Source organism: Triturus cristatus, chromosome 8 (genome assembly GCF_964204655.1).
Source record: "Triturus cristatus chromosome 8, aTriCri1.1, whole genome shotgun sequence".
NCBI classification, from domain to species: Eukaryota; Metazoa; Chordata; class Amphibia; order Caudata; family Salamandridae; genus Triturus; species Triturus cristatus.
The window spans coordinates 4122703-4150492 of NC_140591.1; the positions used below are offsets into that span (position 1 = coordinate 4122703).

At 47.3% G+C, this 27790-nt stretch overlaps 1 protein-coding gene across 2 annotated transcripts in view; it reads left to right on the forward strand.

Annotated features, from left to right (window-relative positions):
• The window catches only part of MAN1A2 (mannosidase alpha class 1A member 2), a 541780-nt gene extending 515293 nt beyond the window's left edge, over positions 1 to 26487 (forward strand). For both annotated transcript variants that reach the window (XM_085620701.1, XM_085620700.1), the window contains exons 11-13: positions 4210 to 4382; positions 17731 to 17846; positions 25685 to 26487. In XM_085620701.1, coding sequence (XP_085476827.1) covers positions 4210 to 4382; positions 17731 to 17846; positions 25685 to 25817 — 422 coding nt within the window. In that variant the 3' untranslated portion in view covers positions 25818 to 26487. The remainder of the gene's footprint in view (positions 1 to 4209; positions 4383 to 17730; positions 17847 to 25684) is intronic.
• The last annotated feature ends 1303 nt before the right edge of the window (positions 26488 to 27790 follow it).

The window sequence follows — 27790 nt, forward strand, 5'->3', positions numbered from 1 at the left end:
CAGTTGGAGCTTAGAGCAAACAATACACAAAACATTAATCCTGTTCATGTAGGTTTTCTACCAATAGAAGTCAATGAAGCTTAATCATGTGACAGAAACTTGTTACTGTCAGTGGAAACGTATTTAATGAGCAGACGTCAGTGCTGGACGTCATCATTCCTACATACAATACTGGCCCATTATTCTGGTAGATCCCACTTTCACTTAGCAGGTCCGGAAGCAAGGTTGCTTGTCTAGGAAATGTGCAAATGTACAGCGTTGAGCCTTCTGTCTTCCGGGCCAACTTAAGCCATGAAAATTAGCAAAGATATTCAGTGCCACCGGAAGCTTCACACTGCCAGAAAATGGCATCCATAATTGGTTATAAAATATCGGTGCTTTCTTGGTGATATATGGGGTGATTAGCATTGCACTACATTGAAAGGTTCACTAACAGAGTATCGACCACCAAAATATCGAGGAAAAAAATATTGAGGAAAAAATATAGAATACAAAAATATAGACTGCCTATACTTAAAAAGGTAAGTACAAAAATATTGAGAAAAAAAGACGTTTACAATAATATAGTTGTATTAAATATCGATGTTTATATATATATAAATTATAAAATTAACATATATTAAATACTAACTTTAATTCATAAACAAATATATATTTCAATTTACATTTCAACAAATATAACTAATAAACTTACTTTTAAAAATGTAAACAAACACACATATATATATATATGAACATATATATATAATATATATATATAAAATAAATAATATAATATTTTAATTAATATAATTAAAAAAATTGTAAATATATCATCAAAAATATATGTATACATATTTAAATGTACCAAAAGCATAACATATTAAAAAGGAAACCAATTTAATTTAAAATAAAAATTAAAGAACACACATTTTTTACCATTTAATAAAAATTAATTTATAAACAAAAAATATTGAAAATTATATATATTAGTATTATAAAAAATCAAACATAATTATATAAATTAAATCAACATAAAATAACTTATTAAAAATTAAAATAAATACATATAAATTTCCCACTCTTAAAAAAACACATTTTTATTCTAAATAAATTTAAAAATAAGTACACCCACCTAACACAACAGTAACAAGATGTTTTATATCACACACAAATAAAATGTACTACTCGAACTACAATCAATATAAAATTACATAAAATATACGATTGCAAAATACTATAATTTACTATTCCCACTACAATTAACACAACAATAAAAATTATAATTTATTACAAAAATATATATATATATATATTCCCACTTCACAGTGCAACAGTAGGAAAAGTGTTGGATTGCTGAGGGGTAAGATTTACTATTCCCACTCCAGTCAGTGCAACAGTAAAAAAAAAGTGTTGGATTTTAAAATAAATTACTTTTTTATTTCCACTACAGTCAGTACTACATTCCAAACAAACAAAATGTCTACAAATATGAAAATGAATTTCAAAAACAAAATAAAAATGTAAGAATTAAATATTACAAATAAAACATCATAAAAATAATACGAATATAAAAAATTTAATGCAGTATTACGTATAAAATATTCTCTTAAAAACGATTTATTTATAAATTGAATTCATAAAATAAATTTAGTTAAAATTTCCTCCTACCATATACCCCTATAAACCCAAGAATCCACACCTAAAATAAATAAATTGCTAACTGTTAACTTAATTATCAATTACATTATTTATATTAACTAACAAACAATTTATTACAATTAAATAACTTCCAACCCTGTACACCCATAAATCCCACACCCCACTCATTAAAAAATAAAAAATAACTTACACTATTAACATAATTAATGATCAATTAAATAATTAACATTAACTAACAATTAATTAAAATTAAATTACTTGCACTCAATATTTCCAATGCACTCGATATTAATGTCAGTTGATATTTCTCGCTCAATATTTTGTCTCGCCTCCACATTGGAGTATAAGCACATGATGCAGGCAGGATTTAAGTTTTCACATTATGACCATCCTTCCCAGGCCCGGCTCACTTGCTGACTTGCTGCGACGCCGTTTGAACGCTCTTTCACACCCTCGTGGGACTCCAAGATCTCGACATCCACCCACTTTCAGTCGAGCTCCATCGTCCTTTGGATATTGTTTCCTTAAGGGGGCTCCCACACCACCCTTATTATGATAACCCACATCTGTTTATTTCCGTCCTATGTTTTCACCCCGATTTTTCAGTCCTGTACATCAGGCTGTCTCGCTGCTAGCCATCATTGGATGACTCGTGCTAAACCACTCCCTGGTGGCTCAGGGGACTAAACCATCCACTGTAGGAGCCTGTGTTTAACCCCATGGTCACAGGTTCAACTCGTGGCGGGTCCACTCAGCCTTTCATTAATCCATCTGAGGTTGATAAAATGAGTACCGTTGAGCTGGTTAACAATAAATATCTGTTATTCGGCACCAAGATACCCTTTAGGGTGAACGTGCGTTCTCCACTCACACGCTGAAATGTACCCCCTTGTCCAGAAACTCTGTGGTTTTCTTGGAAATGGATTCCTATAAAACCAACAAACCAACAACAGTGAGATAACAGCTATGGCCCAGGTGTGAGATCCGCCTTCACATCCTTCTAGGCACAGCAGAAAGATCAGTTAATTCACTACTATTCAACATGTTTCGCTACATCACTAGGTCACTACAGGGTCTAGTCCACTTCTCCTCTGCCCTGCATGACAGCATCATGCACTTTGCCACCATAACATTGTTTAATCTACTCAGGGACACTCCCACCTCATCACACCATCACCAGGCAGGCGTAGGAGCCCGCTCCACTGGAACACCGGCACCAGCCATTCGCCACCGCCTCTTCAAACTGTACTGAATAGTTATCCTTTACAATCGAATGATGTGACCCTTCAGCTGTAGACATGTATGTTACATGTACCTGCATGTGTAACTAAGTGTTGTCATGCATAAGAACAAAAATCGATTCATTCTTAGCTGCAGCTCTGTGCAATATGCTCGCCACCCCAGTCCCATAAATCCATGCACTGTCAACATTACTTGTGTGAGACTTTTTGTATCAAGTGTTATCTCTGCTTAATAAATAAATGCATAAATCAAAGGCTGGAAATCAGCTGAGCACGTCCCGGCTTAAAGGGACCAGATCATAGGAACAAGCCTGTCCTGGCATCTGCTGGACGATAGAAGGGACAGTCTCCGCTCTCTTGAGCAATAAAGTCCAGTTGCCATTAAGATGCACTTTAGAATTTAGAATCAAACTCCACGATTGGTGACCAGTTGAAGTCCATCCGTTCACCTGTCGCTGATCTCCTGAGCGGGCCTGCGGGTGGGATACAGTGATGAGTGGCTGCTCCGCGCCTGTTGTTCCGTCAGCCCCAGTGACAGCTGCCATATTCTTTCCACATTCCTGGTGTTGATGGTAGCACTGCCCTTCCTCACCAGCATCATGTTTCTCATCTCTTCGCTTGCAACCTCCTCTCCTTCTCCATCTGTCATTAGTCTCTCCCCTGCCTTTACCTTCTCCTCCCCACCTTTAGCTCATCCCCTTAACAGTTTTGTGTTTCCTGCACCCTCTCCCTTCCCTGCTTATCTGACCTGATTGTCTTCTCTCTTTCCCTTCATCCCTTGTTTCTGTCCTTTCTGAAATCACCCCTTTTTCTGCCTTACTTCCCGCCTTCTTTCTGTTTTCCACCCTGCCCTCCTAGCTTTACTGTCCCTTTTCCATCTCTTCATGGGTTATCACTCCCCGCCTTTCATTATTAGCTCAATACTGTCCCCTTTTTTCATCTAATTTCCCGCTCCCTCTTCCTAGTTTCACCCTCTCCTCCATTCTCCTTCCTTTCCTACCTCTGTAACACCTAGACTCTTATTCCTACTTCCAGTCTCCCCATTGCTCTTTACTCCCTCGTTGCCCACCTCCCCACATCTTGTTTTCTCTATTCCTAGCCTTGCTATCTCTCACTCCCACAGAAGGAAACTTGAGGGGTCTAGCGTACCTCTTCTTGGCCAGCAGTGGAAAGGCCATGAGGTGGTGGTAAGAGGCGAGACTTGAACCCTAACGAGCCGTGTTCATGATATTGAGAGCTCATGAGAGTACAAGAGGTGTATCCAATGCTTGCGTTTTGTTGTCTCTGGCAGCTTTCTGATGCTTTTCTTGTCTCCCTCTCTTGCCAGTGTTAAAGCTGGGCCCAGAAGCCTTCAAGTTTGATGGTGGAGCCGAGGCCGTGGCTGTGCGACAGAATGAAAAGTACTACATTCTACGCCCCGAGGTGATCGAGACCTACTGGTATATGTGGAGGTTCACACACGACCCCAAATATCGGCAGTGGGGCTGGGAAGCTGCACAGGTAAGTCATGTACCTGGAGGAGGCATGCACTGTGTCCTGGCAGTCTCATTCTGATGGCACTATAGCCTACTGCTGGCTCTGGCGGGGCTGCCTGCCACGGCAGACTACGACCCATCCCTCGTTCTGGGCTCCATCTTCTCCATGCTGTATCGGCAGATGACTCTTTCACTTTAAATGTGTTAACGGTGCTTATTATATCTGCAAGTACTTGTACTGACGGGTGACACCGTAAATGCCTCTTTGCAAAACAGAGGTGTCCACTACCCTTGAGTCTTTGGGAGCCCAGGAGGAGAGATTGAGGCAGATTTATGGGTTCAGGCAACAAAGAACCTCTACAGGTATTTTGAAGAAATACTATGTATGGAATAAAGTACCCCAGCCATACATTATAAGGATGTTGCAGTTCACTGAGGAGATTTGTGAATATATAGAGGTACAAGGCTGTAGGCTGAATGCCCTTATAGGTCTTGAATCCGTGATTTCTGATCAGTGGTTCTCTAGATATCCGATAAGGTCTTGAATCTGTGATTTGTGATCAATGGCTCTCTAGATATCCGATAAGGTCTTCAATCTGTGATTTGTGATCAATGGCTCTCTAGATATCCAATAAGGTCTTGAATCCTTGATCAACCTTGATCAATGGTTCTCTAGACATCAGATAAGGTCTTAAATCTGTGATTTGTGATCAGTGGTTCTCTAGATATCCGATAAGGTCGTGAATCTGTGATCCGTGATCAATGGCTCTCTAGATATCCGATAAGGTCTTGAATCTGTGATTTGTGATCAATGGCTCTCTAGATACCCGATAAGGTCTTGAATCCTTGATCAACCTTGATCAATGGTTCTCTAGACATCAGATAAGGTCTTAAATCTGTGATTTGTGATCAGTGGTTCTCTAGATATCCGATAAGGTCTTGAATCTGTGATTTGTGATCAATGGCTCTCTAGATATCCGATAAGGTCTTGAATCTGTGATTTGTGATCAATGGCTCTCTAGATATCCGATAAGGTCTTGAATCCTTGATCAACCTTGATCAATGGTTCTCTAGACATCAGATAAGGTCTTAAATCTGTGATTTGTGATCAATGGCTCTCTAGATATCCGATAAGGTCTTGAATCTGTGATTTGTGATCAATGGCTCTCGAGATATCCGATAAGGTCTTGAATCCTTGATCAACCTTGATCAATGGTTCTCTAGACATCTGATAAGGTCTTAAATCTGTGATTTGTGATCAATGGCTCTCTAGATATCCGATAAGGTTGTGAATCTGTGATTCGTGATCAATGGCTCTGTAGGTATCCGATAAGGTCTTGAATCTGTGATTTGTTATCAATGGCTCTCTAGATACCTGATAAGGTCTTGAATCTGTGATTTGTGATGAATGGCTCTTTAGATATCCGATAAGGTCTTGAATCCGTGATTTGTGATCAGTGGTTCCCTAGATATTCGATAAGGTCTTGAATCTGTGATTTGTGATCAATGGCTCTCTAGATATCCGATAAGGTCTTGAATCTGTGATTTGTGATCAATGGCTCTCTAGATATCCGATAAGGTCTTGAATCCTTGATCAATGGTTCTCTAGACATCAGATAAGGTCTTAATTCTGTGATTTGTGATCAGTGGTTCTCTAGTCATCCAATAAGGTCTTGAATTCGTGATTTGTGATCAGTGGCTCTCTAGATATCTGATAAGGTCTTGAATCCTTGATCAATGGTTCTCTAGACATCAGATAAGGTCTTAAATCTGTGATTTGTGATCAGTGGTTCTGTAGATATCCGATTAGGTCTTGAATCTGCGATTTGTGATCAATGGCTCTCTAGATATCCAATAAGGTCTTGAAACCTGGATCACTGGTTCTCTAGACATCAGATAAGGTCTTAAATCTGTGATTTGTGATCAGTGGTTCTCTAGACATCCAATAAGGCCTTAGACATCCGCTATCAGCCTCATTCGGAAGCGAGCAGGTAGTGTCAAGTGGATACATTAAACACAGCTCTGTCCATCACTTCTGAACCCACCAGCCGAAGAACGATGCTGAAGATGGTGGTCCCAAAGTGGGGGATTGTAAGCGCACCGTCTATGTCGTACTGGCTCTGCTTGAGGTTGATGCACAATAGTAAAACTTTGGATTTTGAAGAATATTTCTACCTCCAACCACTTGATGGTGTGAAATTGCACAGCATGTCAATCTAGAACATATCCATGTTTCAAGACCCACACAAGCCCTGATCTACAGAGGTCCTGATCACACGTTGCTTGCTGCTGGGGTAACGTTTACATCTCATGCGATGTTACTGTTCCTGGGCAGTAAATCTGAAGCCGAACCAGGCCACTGCGAATACAGCCCCATGTAATGGAAAATTACCATGTGGGGCTGATGTCTTCAGTCGTAAAATCACACAGCATTCTCAAATCCATGGACTTTTAACACATTTAGGTGAATGTATGTGGGGACTTGTAGGTGGGATGGGGAGGAGGGGGGCTGAGGGAGAAGGGCAGGTGATAAATGTAAGCGAGGGCTTGTGGACTGGGGGTGGGGAGAGAGAAGTGGAAGTTTCTTTTCAGGGAATGAGGCTCAGCTGCTGCCGTCAAAATCTTGTAGTTTTTCCAGTGGATTTCCCGGGCGGTTCTCCCACACCCAGAAAGCATAAGTGTGGCAAAGCTGCCCACTCTGAATCAGGCGGAGTGGAATTCCATGCAGTGATTTTGCTCCATGTGACTCGAATCAGGGCTCTCGGCTTCAAGTCTTTCTTGGTGACCTTATCCTCCAACCCTGAATTTTCTGGAGAGCGGGAACTATGGGTGTCCACAAGCCAGAGGATTGTCAGGAAGTCAGATGTCAGCCAGGAGTTCATCAAAGAGATGGAGGAGATTATTTGCGCGATCAAGGCAGGGAGGGAGGCAGGTGCTGATGGGATTCTGAGCATGATGAACCAGAAAGCCCCAGAAGCATGCCCAAATGTCCCTATTTTAATAATAAAAAGAAAACTTGGACGCTTCTATATACTGTTATCTTATGTTAAAAATAATTTATTAAGAGCCTGTACACCGAGCGGTTTCTTGGCGCTAAGCAGGGGCGGTTGCATTCACAAGACAGTGAGCTCAATTATTTGCCTGGGAGAATAACCACGTTTTAAGTAGTTTTCTGAACTGGGCATAAGAGGTGGCCATACGCAGTTCGAGAGGAAGAAGTTTCCAAAATTGAGGAGCCAGGATCGAGAACCTGAGGCCCCCATGTTTCTTACGTTTGAAGAAGTTGGGGGTCAACAGGTTCTTGTTAGAACAACATAAGTCACGAGAGGGCGCATACTGCTGTATCTTTGAAGCGATAAAAGCAAGGCTGCTTCCTGAAACGGCTTTATAGATGCTACAGCCTAACTTGAAGAGACAGCGTTGGGACAAAGGAAGCCAATGGAGGCTCTTCAACAGTGATCTCACATGACGGTGCTTAGGCTGACCATGGGTTAGCCTGGCCGCTTGGTTCTGCACCAATTGCAACCGATGTAATTGGTATGCTGGAATACCAGCATACAGGGAATTTGCGTAATCAATACACAAAATTACCAGGGCGAGGACGACTTGGGTCAGGGCCTCGGTGGTCAAGAATCTGCTGAACTTCCGAATTCTTCACAGATGGAAAAAACAAGCGGAGACCACTGAGCTGATCTGGGCCTTCATGGTTAGATCATTACTGATCACGATTCCCAGGCTTTTGACGGAGCTGGCTGGGAGTAGAGGGCTCCCCAGTAGTGGAGACTAGAAATTAGAATTCCACGGATTGGCTGGCCCACCGGTGAGAATCAGCTCTGTTTTGTCGGGGTTTAATTTGAGCTGGTTGACATTCATCCAGTCACTGATAAAATTCATTGTAGATTGAAAGCCCGTAACTGATGATGCAGATGAGTGGATGTTGGACACTAGCTGAAGGTCATCAGCATAGTTAAAAGATACGACCTCTCTCTTACGCAGGGCCAGAATCAAGGGTAAAATCTACAGGTTAAAAAGAAGGGGTGAGAGGGAAGAGCCCTGCGGACCCCCGCAGGTCAGTTTTCTTTTTTCTGCAGAGAAATTAGCAAGGCGATCTGCTTGGAAGCTTGGATACTTTGCATGATTCTTTGATAACACCGATCTTCGAAAGAGGAAACACTGACGACCCAGCTGCATAACCCCTAATCTTCCCAAAAATGTTCTTGCTGTTTGTGGAGATAAGTGAAGGCTTGGGCAACAACTACCTCTTTAAGAGTTTTGGGCACGGCTTAGACTTTAGTAGTCAACTAGTCATCGTATTTCTGATGGATACTTCTAACCCCAGATTCCACAACTTGCGAATACTCCATGTGCCCGATTGAATCAAGAGCATTTTCTCAGCACTGCCCCTGCACACCTGTAGGCAGCATCATACGACGCCACTTTGACTTTGACCCAAAGTGATGCAACAGCCACATATATGTGCCTCCTCTGAATGCTGATGTTATTTCCTTTCTTGCCCCATCCACTTTTTCTTTTCTTGCTGACAAGCTTTTTTATCAAATGATTCTCCAGTATGCAAGGGAACATGTCCCCTCCGAAGACAACTGGTTTAAGACTTGCAGGGCTGTCCCAAACAGATGTCTGTGACAGATCCCACCAAGGCCTAGGGATCCCGCACAACTCACAACATAATAGAAGTATTTGTAATGCACACATTCACCCAAAAGGGCATCTTGGTGCCGAATAACACATGTTTATTGTTACCCAACCCAATGGTACTCATTTTATCGACCTCAGATGAATCCCAAGGCGATCCGGCACCCTGAAGCCAAGCTCTACATTGCTGAACACCGTCAGAGGTCCTGAACAAAGGTGAGGATGTAGACTAGTTCCCGAGGCCATTCTCACGAAAGGTCCTATTCACACTCCAAGTCGTTAGGTAAGTCTGAATCAAAAAAGAAACCTAAGAAAGCAAAGCATGACTCCCCTCTTCCCACCACTCTTGTCAGAAGTCACATGGACGCCAAGATGCCTACGAATCCAATTCTGGTCCCCTGCCAAGGCACCAGTTCTACAGGTTATCCCTAACCAACCCAAATTCCCATGTCCATCAGCGGGGACACTGCCACAGCAAGTTGAGCCCTTCAAGAAGGCAACTTTTCTCATCTTTGACACTCTTCCTGCTTCCTCTGACACACCTTCAGCCCCAAGGATCAACAACAAGCCCAGCTCCTACTTCCACCTGAAAACCAAGGCTCTCTGCGACAACTTCAGCCAACAGAGTCCGGACACCAACCCCCTCTCCACCACTGCCAACCAGCCAACCATCACCACTTGGAAACCTGCCATCACTGAAGACGTCGCCACGACCATGAAGAGCACCCACTCAGGAGCCCCGACTGACCCCTGCTCACCGCACATCTACCACAGAGCCACCGCCGCCATAGCACCCGAACTTGGCCGGACCATCAACGCCTCCTTTGAATCTGGCACCCTCGCCGACGACTGGAAGCAGGCAGAGGTCAAACCCCTCCTCAAGAAACCCTCGGCTGACCCGACGGACCTAAAAAACTACCGGCCCATCTCCATCCTTCCCTTCGCAGCCTAAGTCACCGGGAGATTCATCAACGCCCAACTGACCACCTTCATCAAAGAGAACGCCATCCTGGACTCCTCCCAGCCCAGATTGCGCAGCAACCACATCACCAAGACCGCCCTCCTCGCCGCCACCAATGACATCCGTATGATACTCGACCAGGGCCACACTGTGGCCCTCATCCTACTAGACCTCTCGGCAGACTTCGACACCGTCTCACACCGCACTCTACCAGCCAGACTCCACAACATCTGTATACGAGGAACCACCCTCGACTGGATCAGTGCCTTTCTCTACGGCAGAACCCAAAGGATCAAACTCCCTTCCTCTCCGAACCTACAGAGATCCACTGTGGAGTACCCCAAGGATCCTCGCTCAGCCCCACGCTCTTCTACATCTACATGGCCCCCCTCGCCACCATCGTCTGACAGAATTGGCTCAGCACAGTATCTTACGCCGACGACTCCCAGCTCATCCTCTCTTTCACGACGAACCCCGAAGACACCAGACTCCGCTTCCAAGAAGGAATGAAAGACGTTGCAGCCTGGATGAGCGACAGCTGCCTAAAACTGAACTCGGAGAAGATAGAGGTCCTCGCCCTCTGACCCTCCCCCACTACGTGGGACAGCTTCTGATGGCCCCCTGCCCTCGGAAACCCACCCACCCCGATGGACCACGCCCGGAACCTCTGCATCATTCTAGACTCCCCCTTCACCATGACTCGCCAGGTCAACGCCGTCGCCTCCACCTGCTTCAAATCCCTCCACATCCTCCGCAAGACCTTCAAGTGGATCCCCCAGAACACAGAAAGACCGTCACCCACGCACTCATAACCAGCAGACTGGACAACGGCAACACCCTCTACACCGAAATCAACAGAACCCTACTACACAATCTCCAAACCATCCAGAACACCGCCAGACTTGTCCTTGGAACCCCACGAGACGAGCACATGACCCAGCACCTACGAGACCTCCGTTGGCTCCCCGTCGAGAAGAGGTGAGCTTCAAACTTCTCACCCACGCCTACAAATCCCTTCACAACATCGGACCCAAATACCTCAAATAAAGAGTCTCCTTCTACGTACCCAAAAGGAACCTCCGCTCTGCCGAACTCGCCCAGGCAGAGACCCTACGCATCCGCAAAACCAGAGCATGCGGCAGAGCCTTCTCCTACGTCGCAGCAAAGACCTGGAACGAGCTCCCAGTCAACATCAGAGGCTCCCCCACCCTGCACACCTTCAGGAAGAGCCTCTAGACCTGGCTCTTCGACTGATCCGGAGCTGCACCGTCCCCCACGCCTTGAGACCCTCATGGGTGAGTAGCGCGCTTTATAAACACCTGATTGATTGATTGATTGATTGAAGGATCTATGGAGGGCTACAGTCAGCAGATCTGTACTCTATGCCGTCTGCACCACTTGTCTCCGCTGGGTGGTTGCCGTCAACGCCCAACTCGATTTAGAATCGAACAGCACAATCTTCATTGGTCCCTCGCGCTGCAATACCAGCACTGTCGTTGGAGGAAGAACTTCTTTTCATATCAGATTCTGAAGCGAACCCGACACAATATAGGCCGAAGTCACATACTCTGCCTTTACCTGGACACATGCCTTTTGCTTAAGATTCAAAACACAGTCAACATGGTGATGGAGAGGACGGGGTGATGCACCCCATTCTTATGATGAGAACAATCTTTCATGGACTTTCAAGACGCCAGTGGGTTAAACCCTTCCCCAGATCCTGGGGTGAACTCTTCCCCCGGCCCTATAAAAGAGGAATCAGCCTGTTTTTACTGTAGTGATCAGGCAGGCTGCAGAAGTTCTAGACCTGCAACTTCTGTCTGTAGAATTGACTGATGCCCTGATGGACGTCCTGCAGCCTGGACAGACGTCCACAGGACTGCTTCTCCCTCTTAATGAAGTCCTGGCGGGCACACTCCTGGGTACTTGGCCCATCGGCGGACTCTTGCCCGCCAGTTAACAGACAGGATGCCAGAAGGCAATTACCTTTTCTTGGTGATTTTTTCTTCCTGATGCCGCACCCGATGCCTGAAAGTTGGAGGTCCCGGCGTCATTAAGTAGACTGAATCCTACTCGTACCCTACTGTGCCTCCCGTGAGGGAATCCAATCCTGTGGAGGCATTCAGGGAGAGAACGTTCTCAGCTAACCACACCCTCCGTTTAGTATATACCAGTTGCTTCCTTCGGCAATACTCTCATACACTGTGTGAGATGCTCATTGAAATCTTACCGGCAGTCCCCAGAGAACCCTTCACCAGTCTTGCCTAGATTGACCAGGACGATCAATACGCAACGAGGTACGTCATCCACTCCGGGCTGAACACCCCTGACTGCTTGGGTAGGGCAGTCCGTACCTGGCATGGTGCTTCGGCGCAGGGTGTTGGGAGCCACGAGCGACTCGAGTGACTCGGGCATAACTAATAGTTGCCATTTGATGGTACCCGTCTCTTTCTGGATAAGGCAGACTTTACCCTAGAGTGCTTCGAAGAGCGCCCCCTTCGCCTTTCTGCACCATGCGGCAGTTTTCCTAACAGTTTCTCCCCTTTCAGGGCTCCAGAAGGGGTTTGGCACACAGACAAGAGAGTTCTCCTCAAATCACTGGTCATGGTGTTTAGGTCTTTTTACGACACAGGCCCTAAATATCTATCCAATCGTTTCTCAGAATCCAACTCCAATCTGCTACCCCCCCCCTTCAAATTAAAGTCAATAGGGGGAAAATCCTCTGCGTGCTTAGATGCTAAGGGCTGGAACCAGCTTCGGTCTCTCTTCAATTTGTAACCAAAGAGGTGAGCTTTCAGGAAAGCCTCGAAACATGACTGTTTCTGGCGTCCACACAAAAAGGAAGGTGCACTTGATAGAAGTCAACCAGACGACAATTGTATAATCCAAAAAGTTCTTCTTTTTATTTTATCTTGTTTTAAAAAAAAGGCACACGGCCAACGCGTTTCGTTCCCTAGTGCCACGTGAACTTCGTCAGGGCTTTCTAAATATATCAGTTTAATGGCTGGCGAGCTGGAATATTTGGCAATCAATCATGCAAGAGCAGATGTGGACATAGAGTTGATTCACGTGTTCCTACTCCGGGTCAAGAAATGGATTTCGGAAACAATCACAAACAATTCGAGCAGTACTTCCTGTATTTCTCAAAGTAATTCTTAAAGGATTCACACAAAAATCCAGTGATATAATGTAGATCCGTATATAATTATAAAGAGAGATATACCCGATTTCAGTTGGATACCAGTGTAGATATCTCAATAGTAATACAAGGCAATATCCAGTTGTAGTCCCAAGATTGGAACAAAAAGTCTCTAACTAAGAAGACCCTCTGGTATAAATACGGCCCGTTAACAGTATCGCAACAGAGACGAGCAGCAGTCGGGCAGCATGGTGGCTTGCAGCGGCATCGGAGTAATGACAGCTTCTGGCACCTGATGACTTCTGTCATGGTTTCATCTAATTCGTTTTTTTCTCTCTCTCTCTTGTATCGGACTACGCAAACATGTTATGTGTATGAGATTAGTGCCAGGATGCTCATCTGAGCAGTGGTGCGCTTTACAAGTTCCTATTTCATTCATTCATTCACAATGCTAAAGTCCACCTCCACAGCATCAGACCCCACCCCTAGCCCTTTGGAAGCCGGACTCAGGTATCCAGCCGACAACGTCCAAGCCGTCAATGCACTAAGACCCCCGCCCACTCCCGGCAACAGCACCTGACATCTTCAGCTTGTCCTTGGGGGCACATGGACATCGGTTGGAATCAGGATACATTTCATCTCCACCGGTGGCAGTACATCACATCCAACAGGTGGGCGCTTGAAATCATCTGGCTCGGTTATGCCCTACCATTTTGTGGTGCCGAAGACGCATGGAGGCCTTCTCCCTATTTTAGGCCTTCGGCCTCTCAATTTCTTCCAGACAAAAGACAAATTCAAGATGCTGACATTGGCCCAATTTCTATCCGTACTGGATCCAGACGACTGGATGCCGGAGCTGGACCTGCAGAACTCCTGTTTTTACATTCCCTTCCTGCACTTCCATGGGTGTTACCTGCAGTCCAAGGGGGGCCAGGAGCATTTTCAGTGTTCTGTGCTCTCCTTCAGCCTTACCACTGTCCCTCAGGTCTCCGTGAAAGTGATGGTGTTGGTTGCGGCACGTCTTTGGAGTTGGGGATTCTGGTCTTCCCCTACCTCAACCACTGGCTGTTGAAGGCGGGCTCGCCACAGGCTGACGTAAACCATCTCCATACAAAGGTGACCCTCCTACCAACTCTGAGGCTTTCAATTAATGTGTCGAAGTTACACCTCACTCCATCCCAGAGGCTTCTGTAAATTGTGGCCATTCTGGATACGGTGCAATTTCGAGCCTTTCCTCTAGATCAACAAGTTTAGGACATTCGAGCTGTGATAGAGATGTATTAGCCTCGGTCCTGGGTCCTAGTGAAAGTGACTCTGAGGCTTCTTGGCCTCTTGGTACCCTGAATCCTGCTAGAGGGCTACACCCCATGGCACATGCGGGCTTTGCAGTGTGATCTAAGGCTCAGAGGGTCGAGCATCACAGAACCTTGCGTGTCGCTTCCATATGTCAGAGGAGACGGAGAAAGGATGCTCTGCTTCCCACTTCTTCCACAGGTGGTCCGGAGCCTTCGGCAAACGCCCCTCTCGCTCATCCTGGTGGCTCCGACAAGGGCCAGACAACCCTGGTTCTCGACCCTCCTTGAGATGCCAGTGGTCCCCTCTGGAAGCTGCCCAGCAGGCCGGACCTCCTCACTCAGAATCAAGGCGCAATCAGGTGTCTCAACCCCAGACAGCTCAAGTAAGCAGTTTGGCTCTTGGGGTGCTAGAGTTTGGTTATATCAAACTCTCTCAAGTATGCATGGCCACTGGAAGAAGCATGCCAGCCTGTTACACTGCCAAGCGGAAAAGATGTGTTTGTTACTGCTTTTCCAAGCACCTTGAGCCTCTTAAACCTGCTGGTGAGATATTGTCTGTTACAGATCCTGTGTTCAGTGAGTCAGTGTGTGAGTGTGCACTCATTTAGAGACCACATTTTGATGGAAAGGGTGAGGCTTGATTCTCCGAACTCCTGTGTTCAATGGGTCGTGTGTGAGTGTGCACTCATTCACAGACCATAGGATACTGGGAAGAGCGAGGCTTGATTCTCCGAGATCCTGTGTTCACTGTGAGTGTGTGCACTCATTCATAGACCATAGGATGCTGGGAAGAGCGAGGCTTGATCCTCTGAGTTCCTGTGGTCAGTGTGTCGTGTGTGAGTTTGCACTCATTCACAGACCATGGGATGCGGTAAACAACGGAGCTTGATTCTCCGAGCTCCTGTGTTCAGTGAGTGAGTGTGCACTCATTCATAGACCAAGGGATGCTGGGAAGGGCGAGGCTTGATTCTCCAAGATCCTGTGTTCAATGTGTCATGTGTGAGTGTGCACTCATTCAGACACCATAGGATGCTGGGAAGAGCGAGGTTTGATTCTCTGAGATCCTGTGTTCGATGTGTCTTGAGTCCTTGTGTGAGTGTGCACTCATTCATAGTGCAAGGGATGCTGGGAAGGGTGAGGCTTGATTCTCCGAGCTCCTGTATTCAGTGAGTCAGTGTGTGAGTGTGCACTCATTCATAGACCAAGGGATGCTGAAAAGGGTGAGGCTTGATCCTCCGACCTCCCGTGTTGAATGTGTGAGTGTGCACTCATTCAGAGACCACAGGTTGCGGTAAAGAACGGGGCTTGATTCTCCGAGCTCCTGTGTTCAGTGTGTGAGTGTGCACTCATTCAGAGACCACAGGTTGCGGTAAAGAACGGGGCTGGATTCTCCGAGCTCCTGTGTTCAGTGAGTCAGTGTGCACTCATTCACAGACCATGGATGCCTGAAAGGGGGAGACTTAATTCTCCAAACTCCTGTGTTCAATGTGTCGTGTGTGAGTGTGCACTCATTCAAACACCATAGGATGCTGGGAAGAGCGAGGCTTGATCCTCTGAGTTCCTGTGGTCAGTGTGTCGTTGGTGAGTTTGCACTCATTCACAGACCATGGGATGCGGTAAACAACGGAGCTTGATTCTCCGAGCTCCTGTGTTCAGTGAGTGAGTGTGCACTCATTCATAGACCAAGGGATGCTGGGAAGGGCGAGGCTTGATTCTCCAAGATCCTGTGTTCAATGTGTCATGTGTGAGTGTGCACTCATTCAGACACCATAGGATGCTGGGAAGAGCGAGGTTTGATTCTCTGAGATCCTGGGTTCGATGTGTCTTGAGTCCTTGTGTGAGTGTGCACTCATTCATAGTGCAAGGGATGCTGGGAAGGGCGAGGCTTGATTCTCCGAGCTCCTGTGTTCAGTGAGTCAGTGTGTGAGTGTGCACTCATTCATAGACCAAGGGATGCTGGAAAGGGTGAGGCTTGATTCTCCGACCTCCCGTGTTGAATGTGTGAGTGTGCACTCATTCAGAGACCACAGGTTGTGGTACAGAACGGGGCTTGATTCTCCGAGCTCCTGTGTTCGCTGAGTAAGTGTGCACTCATTCATAGTGCAAGGGATGCTGGGAAGGGTGAGGCTTGATTCTCCGAGCTCCTGTGTTCAGTGAGTCAGTGTGTGAGTGTGCACTCATTCATAGACCAAGGGATTCTGGAAAGGGTGAGGCTTAATTCTCCGAGCTCCCGTGTTGAATGTGTGAGTGTGCACTCATTCAGAGACCACAGGTTGCGGTAAAGAACGGGGCTGGATTCTCCGAGCTCCTGTGTTCAGTGAGTCAGTGTGCACTCATTCACAGACCATGGGATGCCTGAAAGGGGGAGACTTGATTCTCCGAACTCCTGTGTTCAATGTGTCGTGTGTGAGTGTGCACTCATTCACAGACCATAGGATGCTGGGAAGGGCGAGGCTTGATTCTCCGAGATCCTGTGTTCGATGTGTCTTGAGTCCTTGTGTGAGTGTGCACTCATTCATAGTGCAAGGGATGCTGTGAAGGGCGAGGCTTGATTCTCCGAGCTCCTGTGTTTAATGAGTCAGTGTGTGAGTGTACAATTATTCATAGACCAAGGGATGCTGGAAAGGGTGAGGCTTGAATCTCCGAGCTCCCGTGTTCAGTGTGTGAGTGTGCACTCATTCAGAGACCACAGGTTGCAGTAAAGAACGGGGCTTGATTCTCCGAGCTCCTGTGTTCAGTGAGTCAGTGTGCACTCATTCATAGAGCAAGGGATTCTGGGAAGGGCGAGGCTTGATTCTCCGAGCTCCTGTGTTGATGTGTCTTGAGTCATTGCGTGAGTGTGCACTCATTCAGAGACCATAAAATGCTGGGTAGAGCGAGGCTTGTTCCTCTGAGATCCTGTGGTTGGTGTGTCGTGTGTGAGTTTGTGCTCATTCATAGACCGAGGGATGCTGGGAAGGGCGAGGCTTGATTCTCCGAGATCTTGTGTTCAGTGTTTCGCGTGTGAGTGTGTACTCATTCACAGACCATAGGATGCTGGAAAGGGCGAGGCTTAATTTTCTCTGCTCCTGTGTTCAATGTGTCGTGTGTGAGTGTGCACTCCTTCACAGACCATAGGATGCTGGACAGGGGCAGCTTAATTCCCTGAGTTCAGTGTGGAGTCGGTTTAGGTGCACTCACTTAGACAGATGCTATAGGAGGCTGGAATAGGATGAGTCTCTTATAGTCAACAAGCCCCCCAGGGCACGCATGAACCCCCACAAGAACAGCCTGAGTCTTGAAGTTTACATCTTCTGACCTCCATGTATCCTCTCCTTTCTCGTAGGCTATTGACAAGTACTGCCGGGTCAGTGGTGGTTTTTCGGGGGTCAAGGATGTCTACTCCTCCTCTCCCGCCTATGATGATGTGCAGCAGAGCTTCTTCCTCGCAGAAACGTTAAAGTAAGTGGTCGCTCCCCCTGTCCTCCAAAAACAGCCATGAAGGTACATGAGAAGTAGCAGCAGTGCAAGCTTCCCTCACACACAGAAACAGTATGAGGGAGGTAGCAGCAGTGCAAACTTCCCTCACACACAAAATCGGTATAAGGGAGGTAGCAGCAGTGCAAGCTTCCCTCACACACAGAAACGGTATAAGGGAAGTAGCAGCAGTGCAAGCTTCCCTCATGCATAGTACAGGTACGTGAGAGGTAGCAGCAGTGGACGCTTTCCCCACACACAGTAAAGGTATGCGAGAGGTAGCAGTGCACACTTCCCTCATACACAGATAATGTACAGTTGAGGAAACAGCAGTGCAAGCTTTCCCCACATACACTAAAGGTATGCGAGAGGTAGCAGTGCACACTTCCCTCATACACAGATAATGTACAGTTGAGGTAACAGCAGAGCAAGCTTTCCTCACACACAGTAAAAGTATGCGAGAGGTAGCAGTGCACACTTCCCTCATACACAGATAATGTACAGTTGAGGTAACAGCAGTGCAAGCTTTCCTCACACACAGTAAAGGTATGCAAGAGGTAGTAGCAGTGCAAGCTTCCCTCATGCACAGGTACAGATCAGGTTCAGCGGGAAGCTGCAGTGCAAGTTTCACTCTCAACCATAGCAAACACAACACAGGCAGCAGCAATATATGCTTTTTTCACATCTACATGCATGTTACACAGCAGCTGTGCAAGCTTCCCTCACACACAGAAAAGATACGCTGGAGATAGCAGCTGTGTAAGCTTCCTTCACACAGAAAAGGTACGAGGGAGATAGCAGCAGTGCAAGCTTCCCTCACACACAGAAAGGTACGCAAGAGGTAGCAGCATTGTGAGGTTCCCTTGCACACAGAAAAAGTACTCGAGTTAGCAGCAGTGTAAGCCTCCCTCACACACACAAAAGGTATGTGAGAGGTAGTAGCAGTGAAAGCTTCCCTCACACACAATAAAGATACTTAAGAGTGCAGTGCAGTGCAAACTTTCCTCACACACAGTAAAGGTATGTGAGAGGTAGCAGCAGTACAAGCTTTCCTCACACACAGTAAAGGTATGCGAGAGGTAGTAGCAGTGCAAGCTTCCCTCACCCACAGGTACAGATCAGGTTCAGTGGGAAGCAATTTCACTTGCAGCCGTAGCAGACACAACACAGCCATCAGCAATGTAATCTTTTATCAGAGCTACATGTACGTTACATAGCAGTTGTGCAAGCTTCTCTCCCACACTAAAAAAAGTACAGCACAAAGCATCAGTGCAACAATCCCTCACACACAAAGCATGGGATTAGCATTGGTAGGGGCAGTAAAGCTTCCCTCACACACAGAAAAGATACTGGAGAGGTAACAGCAGTGCAGGTCTCCCTCACACACAGAAAAGGTACAGGAGAGGTAGCAGCAGTGCTAGCTTCCCTCACACACAGAAAAGGTATGCAAGAGGTAGCAGCAGTGCAAGGTTCCCTCGCACACAGAAGAAATGAAAGAGGTAGCAGCAGTGCAAGCTGCCCTCAAACACAAAAGGTTTGCTGGAGGCAGTAGGGCAAGCTTCCCTCACCCACAGAAAAAGTATGAGGGAGGTAGCAGTAGTGCTAGCTTTCCTCACACATTAAAGGTACGCAAGAGGTAGCAGCAGTGCAAGCTTCCCTCACACAGAAAAAGTATGAGGGAGGTAACAGTAGTGCTAGCTTCCCTCACACACATTAAAGGTACACAAGAGGTAGCAGCAATGCAGGCTTTCCTCACACACAGTCACACAGTAAAGGTACACAGGAGCTAACAGCAGTGCCAGCATCTCCCACACACGCAGTAGGTCGAGAGCAGTGCAGACTTCTACAGCACGGACCATATCGGGACATGCTTCCCTCACATAAAGAATGTGTACAGGTCAAAGACAGTGCAATTCTCCTTTTCCAGCAAATAAGAGACAGGACAGGCGGCAGAAGTGCAAACTTCCCACACATGCTAGTAGGTGCTGAAGGGGCAGACACAGTGCAGGAGTTCAATTCCTCACACTATGTGCTACACACTTGTGGGTGGTACCAGCTTCTCTTCCACCCAAGAAGTATGTACGCAAAATGTTTGCAGTGTGAGCAGTCCTATCATGCTTCAGTGAAAAGTTTCAGTATGGATATTAACAGTGCAAGCTTCACTCCGAGCCACAGATAATGAATGAAGATGCGACATTCAACAGCAGTGCTAGCTTCTTTTGCACATATAAACATGGAACTACAGCCCTTGCATTTTCTTTAAAAACCTCCCTTCAGACGTCGCTACATAGTGGCATTGCAAGCTTCTCTCATGCACAGTACCGGTTGTCCTCGTATGTGATTTCTTCACACGAACAACTGAAACAAGCCTATTGCAGGCAGCTGGAGGGCAGGCTTCGCCACAGTGCAGATGCAGTGCCAGTTTCACTCAGACCCACTGATAATGAAGGAACAGACACTACATTCAGCAGCAGTGCAAGCTTCCCTCAGAGCCACAGAAAATGAATGAAAACGCTACATTCAGCAGCAGTGCAAGCTTCACTCAGAGCCACAGAAAATGAATGAAAACGCTACATTCAGAAGCAGTGCAAGCTTCACTCAGAGCCACAGAAAATGAATGAAAACGCTACATTCAGCAGCAGTGCAAGCTTTCCCATGCACATGCACAGACACTCTTGCTGCACAAATGTCAAGCTTCCCTCACACAAAGTATGTGCCTACTAATGGTCATGTTGTGCCCTGATGTGGTCCTTGGTTCCATCCATCACAATGGTCTGCCCCAGTACCTGAATCTCGCCTCATCACTGTGAGCTGTGCACTCTTTGAGCTCTCACACATTGCTTTGGTTCTCACCAAAAGGGAAAGAAACAAATTCAAGGATGGGCGACTTTGAAACCCGATCGCAGACTTCCACGTGACCGATAAACGTGGCACAATGATAAGGATGTCCCTTTCTTTGTGAATGACCTGCCCGATCACGGCTACATCATCTGCACTGCCCTTTCCACTGCCATTCTAACAGAATGCCAAATGGGTATCTCGGATAGGTGGCAGCCCCTTCCACAGCATTCACGTATTGATTTATTAGAGTTCTATATAGCGCACAACAAGCTCATGATTCCAGCTAACCAAGCCAGCCTGGCAGCCTTTGGTGCAATGTTTTCATTCATTTACGCTTCCATCCTCTCCTTCGGAGTCCTACCCCAGGTGCCACCACATGGGTGCTACCACACCGCAGTCTTCTATCCCTCCTTCCCACATGTTCTTGTCGAGTCCTCTCTCGGTCAGAGGTGCCCTTAAGCCGTGTTGGCTGCTCCCATTAGAAGCATCATGGCCAGGTGAATGAAAGCTGCTCTGGCAGAGATGGCACCTCTTAAGATGGTTGCGCTCCTGCTGTGCCCTTGTTGGATGGTTGAATCATCCACCCCATGCTACTGTAGTAGAATCTGGAGCGTCACTGACCCCACACCCTCAAAGTTCAGCCATTCTATCACTACTGACTGCAACTGGACATAACTGACTGTTCAGCCCCTCCAACAGGGGACTGCTACCTCTCCCCACTATGGGATGCCCTTCTCAGTGAAAGCTCGTCCCTCAAATATGAATACCCGTGATTGACCCCCTTGAGCTCTACCTTTGCAACTCCACAAGACCCGATTAATGCTAGGCATCACTAACAGCCTGAGATGTCCTTCCAGCTAGATACAACCCGTCCAAAAACCGAGATTGTCCATTGCGGAAGCTGCATAACATCCTATGCAAAGACAACTTTATAAGTGTCGCCGACCTCACTTCCTTGTTGGTCTGCGCTGAAAAGCATTCACTCAACAAAGAAGCACATCAAATGTTATGTCCTCTCCTATCCGCGACTTAGCTGAATTCACATTCTCTTCCTCACACAGCTCTTTCCTCCACTGGGCAGGGACGCCTGACAGTGCTTATGCACAATGGATCTACAACGGAGGGCTGCCTACTTGATGAGCTGCCATCAACATGGTGCACAACGTAACCTTGTTCTTCTCTTGTCCTGATGGTTTTATCAGAGTCTCAACCGCCGTTCTCTACAGTCCGTGTTCTTGTCACTTTTCTATAACATTTGAGTGCGTTTCATCAGGTGTCTCTAGAACTCGGCAATCACATTATACGGGTAAGAAAATTCAACAGCAGCCAAGGCCACTCTGAACAGCAGCCAAGGCGAAGCCACTCTCAACAGCAGCCAAAGCCACTCTCAACAGCAGCCAAGGCAAGGCCACTCGCTCTCAACAGTAGCCAAGGCAAGGCCACTCGCTCTCAACAGTAGCCAAGGCAAGGCCACTCTCAAGAGCAGCTAAAGCAAGGCCACTCTCAAGAGCAGCCAAGGCAAAGGCACTCTCAACAGCAGCCAAGGCAAAGGCACTCTCAACAGCAGCCAAGGCCGCTCTCAACAGCAGCCAAGGCAAGGCCACTCGCAAGAGCAGCCAAAGCCACTCTCAACAGCAGCCAAGGCGAGGCCACTCTCAACAGCAGCCAAGGCAAGGCCACTCGCTCTCAACAGTAGCCAAGGCAAGGCCACTCTCAAGAGCAGCTAAAGCAAGGCCACTCTCAACAGCAGCCAAGGCAAGGCCACTCTCAACAGCAGCCAAGGCAAAGGCACTCTCAACAGCAGCCAAGGCCGCTCTCAACAGCAGCCAAGGCAAGGCCACTCTCAACAGCAGCCAAGGCCACTCCACTCTCAACAGCAGCCAAGGCAAGGCCACTCGCAAGAGCAGTCAAGGCAAGGCCACTCTCAACAGCATCCAAAGCAAGGCCACTCTCAGCAGCAGCCAAGGCAAGGCCACTCACAGCAGCAGCCAAGGCAAGGCCACTCACAGCAGCAGCCAAGGTAAGGCCACTCTCAAGAGCAGCCAAGGTAAGGCCACTCTCAAGAGCAGCCAAGGCAAGGCCACTCTCAATAGCAGCCAAGGAAAGGCCACTCCCAAGAGCAGCCAAAGCAAGGCTACTCTCAAGAGCAGCCAAGACCACTCAAGAGCAGCCATGGCAAGACCACTTTCAAGAGCAGCCTAGGCAAGACCACTTTCAAGAGCAGCCTAGGCAAGACCACTCTCAAGAGCAGCCTAGGCAAGGCCACTCGCAAGAGCAGCCAAGACCACTCTCAAGAGCAGCCAAGGCAAGACCACTCTCAAGAGCAGCCTAGGCAAGACCACTCACAAGAGCAGCCAAGGCAAGGCCACTCTCAACAGTAGCCAAGGCAAGGCCACTCTCAAGAGCAGCCAAGACCACTCTCAAGAGCAGCCAAGGCAAGGCCACTCTCAACAGCAGCCAAGGCAAGACCACTCTCAAGAGCAGCCAAGGCAAGGCCACTCGCAAGAGCAGCCAAGACCACTCTCAAGAGCAACCAAGGCAAGACCACTCTCAACAGCAGCCAAGGCAAGGCCACTCTCAACAGCAGCCAAGGCAAGGCCACTCTCAACAGCAGCCAAGGCAAGGCCACTCTCAAGAGCAGCCAATGCACGGCCACTCTCAAGAGCAGCCAATGCACGGCCACTCTCAACAGCAGCCAAGGCAAGGCCACTTTCAACAGCAGCCAAGGCAAGGCCACTCTCAACAGCAGCCAAGGCAAGACCACTCTCAAGAGCAGCCAAGGCAAGGCCACTCTCAAGAGCAGCCAATGCACGGCCACTCTCAAGAGCAGCCAATGCACGGCCACTCTCAACAGCAGCCAAGGCAAGACCACTCTCAAGTGCAGCCTAGGCAAGGCCACTCTCAACAGCAGCCAAGGCAAGGCCACTCTCAAGAGCAGCCAACGCAAGGCCACTCTCAAGAGCAGCCAATGCACGGCCACTCTCAACAGCAGCCAAGGCAAGACCACTCTCAAGAGCAGCCAAGGCAAGGCCACTCTCAAGAGCAGCCAATGCACGGCCACTCTCAAGAGCAGCCAATGCACGGCCACTCTCAACAGCAGCCAAGGCAAGGCCACTCTCAACAGCAGCCAAGGCAAGACCACTCTCAAGAGCAGCCAACGCAAGGCCACTCTCAAGAGCAGCCAATGCACGGCCACTCTCTGTAGCAGTCAAGGCATTCTGAACTTTTCTCTCTCTTGGCTCCAATCCACACTTCATTCTTGGCTTTCCTGTTCCCTCCGTTGTGTCTCCTGGTTTTCCTGGTCTTCCCTTTTACAAGCCCCCAGTTCAGCTTTCCCTTCATGCGGTGGTTCCTTGATTCATTGCTCCTGGTTTATTTCAACCCTGTGAGTCAAGAGCTTAATTTGAGCCGGTGGGGGCCACTGGCACCTATTTTGGGGACAGGCACTTATTTTTCTGCATCAGATATTTAGCTGAGCAGGTGAGAAAAAGCATACAAATCACAACAACGTAGAAAGAGAAAGAACAGAAAGTCACAAAGCGAGAAAGCAGCAACCTACACGCATGAGATGAAGGGCAGGGAGAGGCTGGTAGTAGACGAAAGTGGCCTGAGGTGGATTCAAGACTGAGCAGCCTTGCTATTCCGTGCACCGATGTCTAATTGCACCAGCAGAGAGCTTCTGATCAGAATCTCGGGCACCGGCACTCTTTCTTTTACAAATTAAGCACTGGCCTGCCTGCAGCTGATTTGTCTGTCGAGCCTCCTCGTGCACTGTCGTGCCCTTACTGCTGTATTTCCAGGCTGCCATTTGATTCTGTTTCTGTCTCTTGTTCTCCTGCCTCTCTGTGTCCACGATCACCCCATCTCTTGTCTGAACTCTTCCTGATCTGTCCTGTTCCGTGTAAACTCTGTCCTGTGTTCTGTGTATTCCAGTCCTGGACCTGGCCTTGGTGCCAGTCCTGCTTTTCCCTGAGCCCAGTTCCTGTTTCTGTGTTCCCTCCACTGCTCCCCTCTTTCTTCTTGTATATTTATATTTTACTCTTGATTTTCATGGCTCCCAAGAGGTACCAGTTGGATTCTGAGGCTGGGGCCTCTGCAGAGAGAGCCACCCAGTGCTCTTTCTCCACAGGAGCTGCTGGGTGTCTGTCTCCGCATACTCCGTGACATGAATCTGCTCCTTGCCCTCTTGTAAGATAGTTTTTATCTCGCAGAGAGACCACAATCCAAAGAACGTAGAAACTATCATTTATGATTGCCAGTCTATGATGTCCCGTGCACCCCATTTGATGTAGTATTTCAGGCTCTTGATCACAACCTCCTCCATTCCTCATCCTCCGTCCTTCCTTCCTTTCCCACTTGTGGTATTTAATATTACGAGTTCACCTCTTCTCTACAGATCTCTTTCCCCTTAGAATAGACCCCCCCCCCCTCAAGATATCCACTCTTGTCACGATCTCACCCACTCCTCCCCAGGCAGACTGTGATCCCCTCCAGCGACTGCTTCTGATATCACGCATGACATCACTCCTGGGTGCTTCAGACATCATGCATGACATTGCTTCTGATATCACGCATGACATCACTCCTGGGTGCTTCTGACATCACGCATGACACCACTCCTGGGGACAGACTGAGAGGAACTAGACTAGGTCACCACAAGGGCATTGCTAATCAAATATCCCTCATAGTTGATCATTGATTGTGATTATTGGAAGCTAAAGAGCCCCTTTGGTGAAGGACCTTATGGGGACAACAGCTCCTTTTAGGGTGAAGAGTGATAAACTCAGAGGTTTGTATACTAGAGACAGCGTGGGGCCGGTCAGTGATGTATTTGTACCAATGCCACAGTGAAGCGCAGGGCATTGTGTACATGTGTGCTGTGCCTCCACACTGGTGGCGGACATGTCTCTGCAGAGTGTTATTGATACCCAGGTGCTCTCCAGGATGGTGGCCTGACCCTTCTCTCCTCTGCTTCCCTCTAGGTACTTGTACCTTCTCTTCTCCAGCGATGATCTCCTGCCGTTGGATAGCTGGGTCTTCAACACGGAAGCCCACCCTCTGCCCGTCCTGCATCTGGCCAACACCACTCTTTCAGGGAACCCCGCATCCCGGTAGGGGTCTTTGGTGGCAGACTTGGGACTGACGCTTTCCAGGCCTGTTAGTTGGCATGGACCACAGTGGGCCAGTGGAGCAGAGGCTTGGAGAGAATCCGCCAGGGCATTCACCAACCTGCCAGGCCACAGGTGCCAGTGCAGAGAGATAGGAGGCTTGGCCAGGTTCTCATGTGTTGGCAGAAGCCATCAAAAACAATTCCATGGATTTTAACTTGACCAACCTGGTACAAGGAGTTTGGCTCGCGAGACCTGGGAGGAGAAACACAAGGTGGCCAGGTGAACCCTCTGCTTCTCACAGACGGCACAAAGCGGACTAAGGCAGACTTTCCAAAGGACCTCTTGCCGGCGCAGCGGACTTCGGTTTCATTCCTCTACTGTTGGCTGAATGCTGGGTGGCTTTGGGTAACCGTGCCGCTTCAGGCAAGGTGGAGTCCACGTACATGTCTTTCTCTTTCACTTTGATAATCTTAGCGGCATGAGCAAACCCACAATGGCAGAAACAAATCATAATTTCGAGAATGAAAGAAGACAATGGGCAGCCCTGTTCCACCCGGCACCGGCTGCGATGGAGGGGCTCGGATGTGCGCAGAAATGACCGTTCTCCTGTCCAAGGCGCTTGATTCTTTTTCTTTTCTACAGCGGCGTTTCAATAAAGTCTTCATTCCAGTAAACAGGCGTGGAGGTCTTGGAGCCTTATATTGTGTGTCTTTAGGATATTCATTAATATACTGTAGTCCTGTTCATTATGCAAACCCCACCAGGTGAACGTAGAAGAGTCGACCTGTTGTTCCAGGTAAGCAAGTTGTTTCCTGTTTTTGCTTGAACCTATTCTAGATTCACATACTGCGCATTATTCTAGATTCACATACTGCGTATTATTCTAGATTCACATACTGCACAATATTTCAGATTCACATACTGCACATTATTCTAGATTCACATACTGGACAATATCAGATTCACATACTGCGCATTATTCTAGATTCACATACTGCAAAATATTTCAGATTCACATACTGCACATTATTCTAGATTCACATACTGGACAATATTTCAGATTCACATACTGCGCATTATTCTAGATTCACATACAGCGCATTTTCTAGATTCACATACTGCACAATATTTCAGATTCACATACTGCACATTATTCTAGATTCACATACTGCGCATTATTCTAGATTCACATACTGCACAATATTTCATATTCACATACTGCAGATTATTCTAGATTCACATACTGCACAATATTTCAGATTCACATACTGCACATTATTCTAGATTCACATACTGCGCATTATTCTAGATTCACATGCTGCACATTATTCTGCCATGCAGCAACTGAGTCCTTAATTTTTTTTTGACAAAAATAAATTCTTTTGGGCATTAACCACAGGCAGACTATATATAACTAGTAATGATGGCAACTGTAAGCCACAGTATCCAATTTTCCTCCATCAGATTTAGAAGGATGGACACAGTCTAATATTGAAGATTCAGTTTTTGGAGAATATTTAACCAGAACCAAGAAATTGAAAGATTAAGGAAAGGGAAAATACCATTAAAGTCTGAAGAAAACAAGAAAAACTTCTTCTCTCGAAGATCTTTCAAGGGCAAAATATTTCACGGAAGAGTTCAAGGGGCTGATTTACTTCGCACCCTTCAGTGGCCAGAAGTGACAGCGTCAACGCAAGGTCTCGTAACCTCTTTGGGCCTAGTCACGTATGTTTAGTCGTGCGACCAGAGTACTGCTCACGTACTACAAATGCTGCTCACAAACCTCTGCGCGGAGGTCCACGCCTGCGCCTCGCCTATCTTATTCGCGAGGTCTCCGCACATGTACTCCTAAGTTGTCGTAGTAAATGTGGGAGGGACGGGGGAGACTGGAAAATGAAAATACAGCTAAATAGGAGTAGTTTGGGTGGGAGGCATGCAACACGCAGCCCACCCTCCTCAAATAAGCCCTGTTGGGCT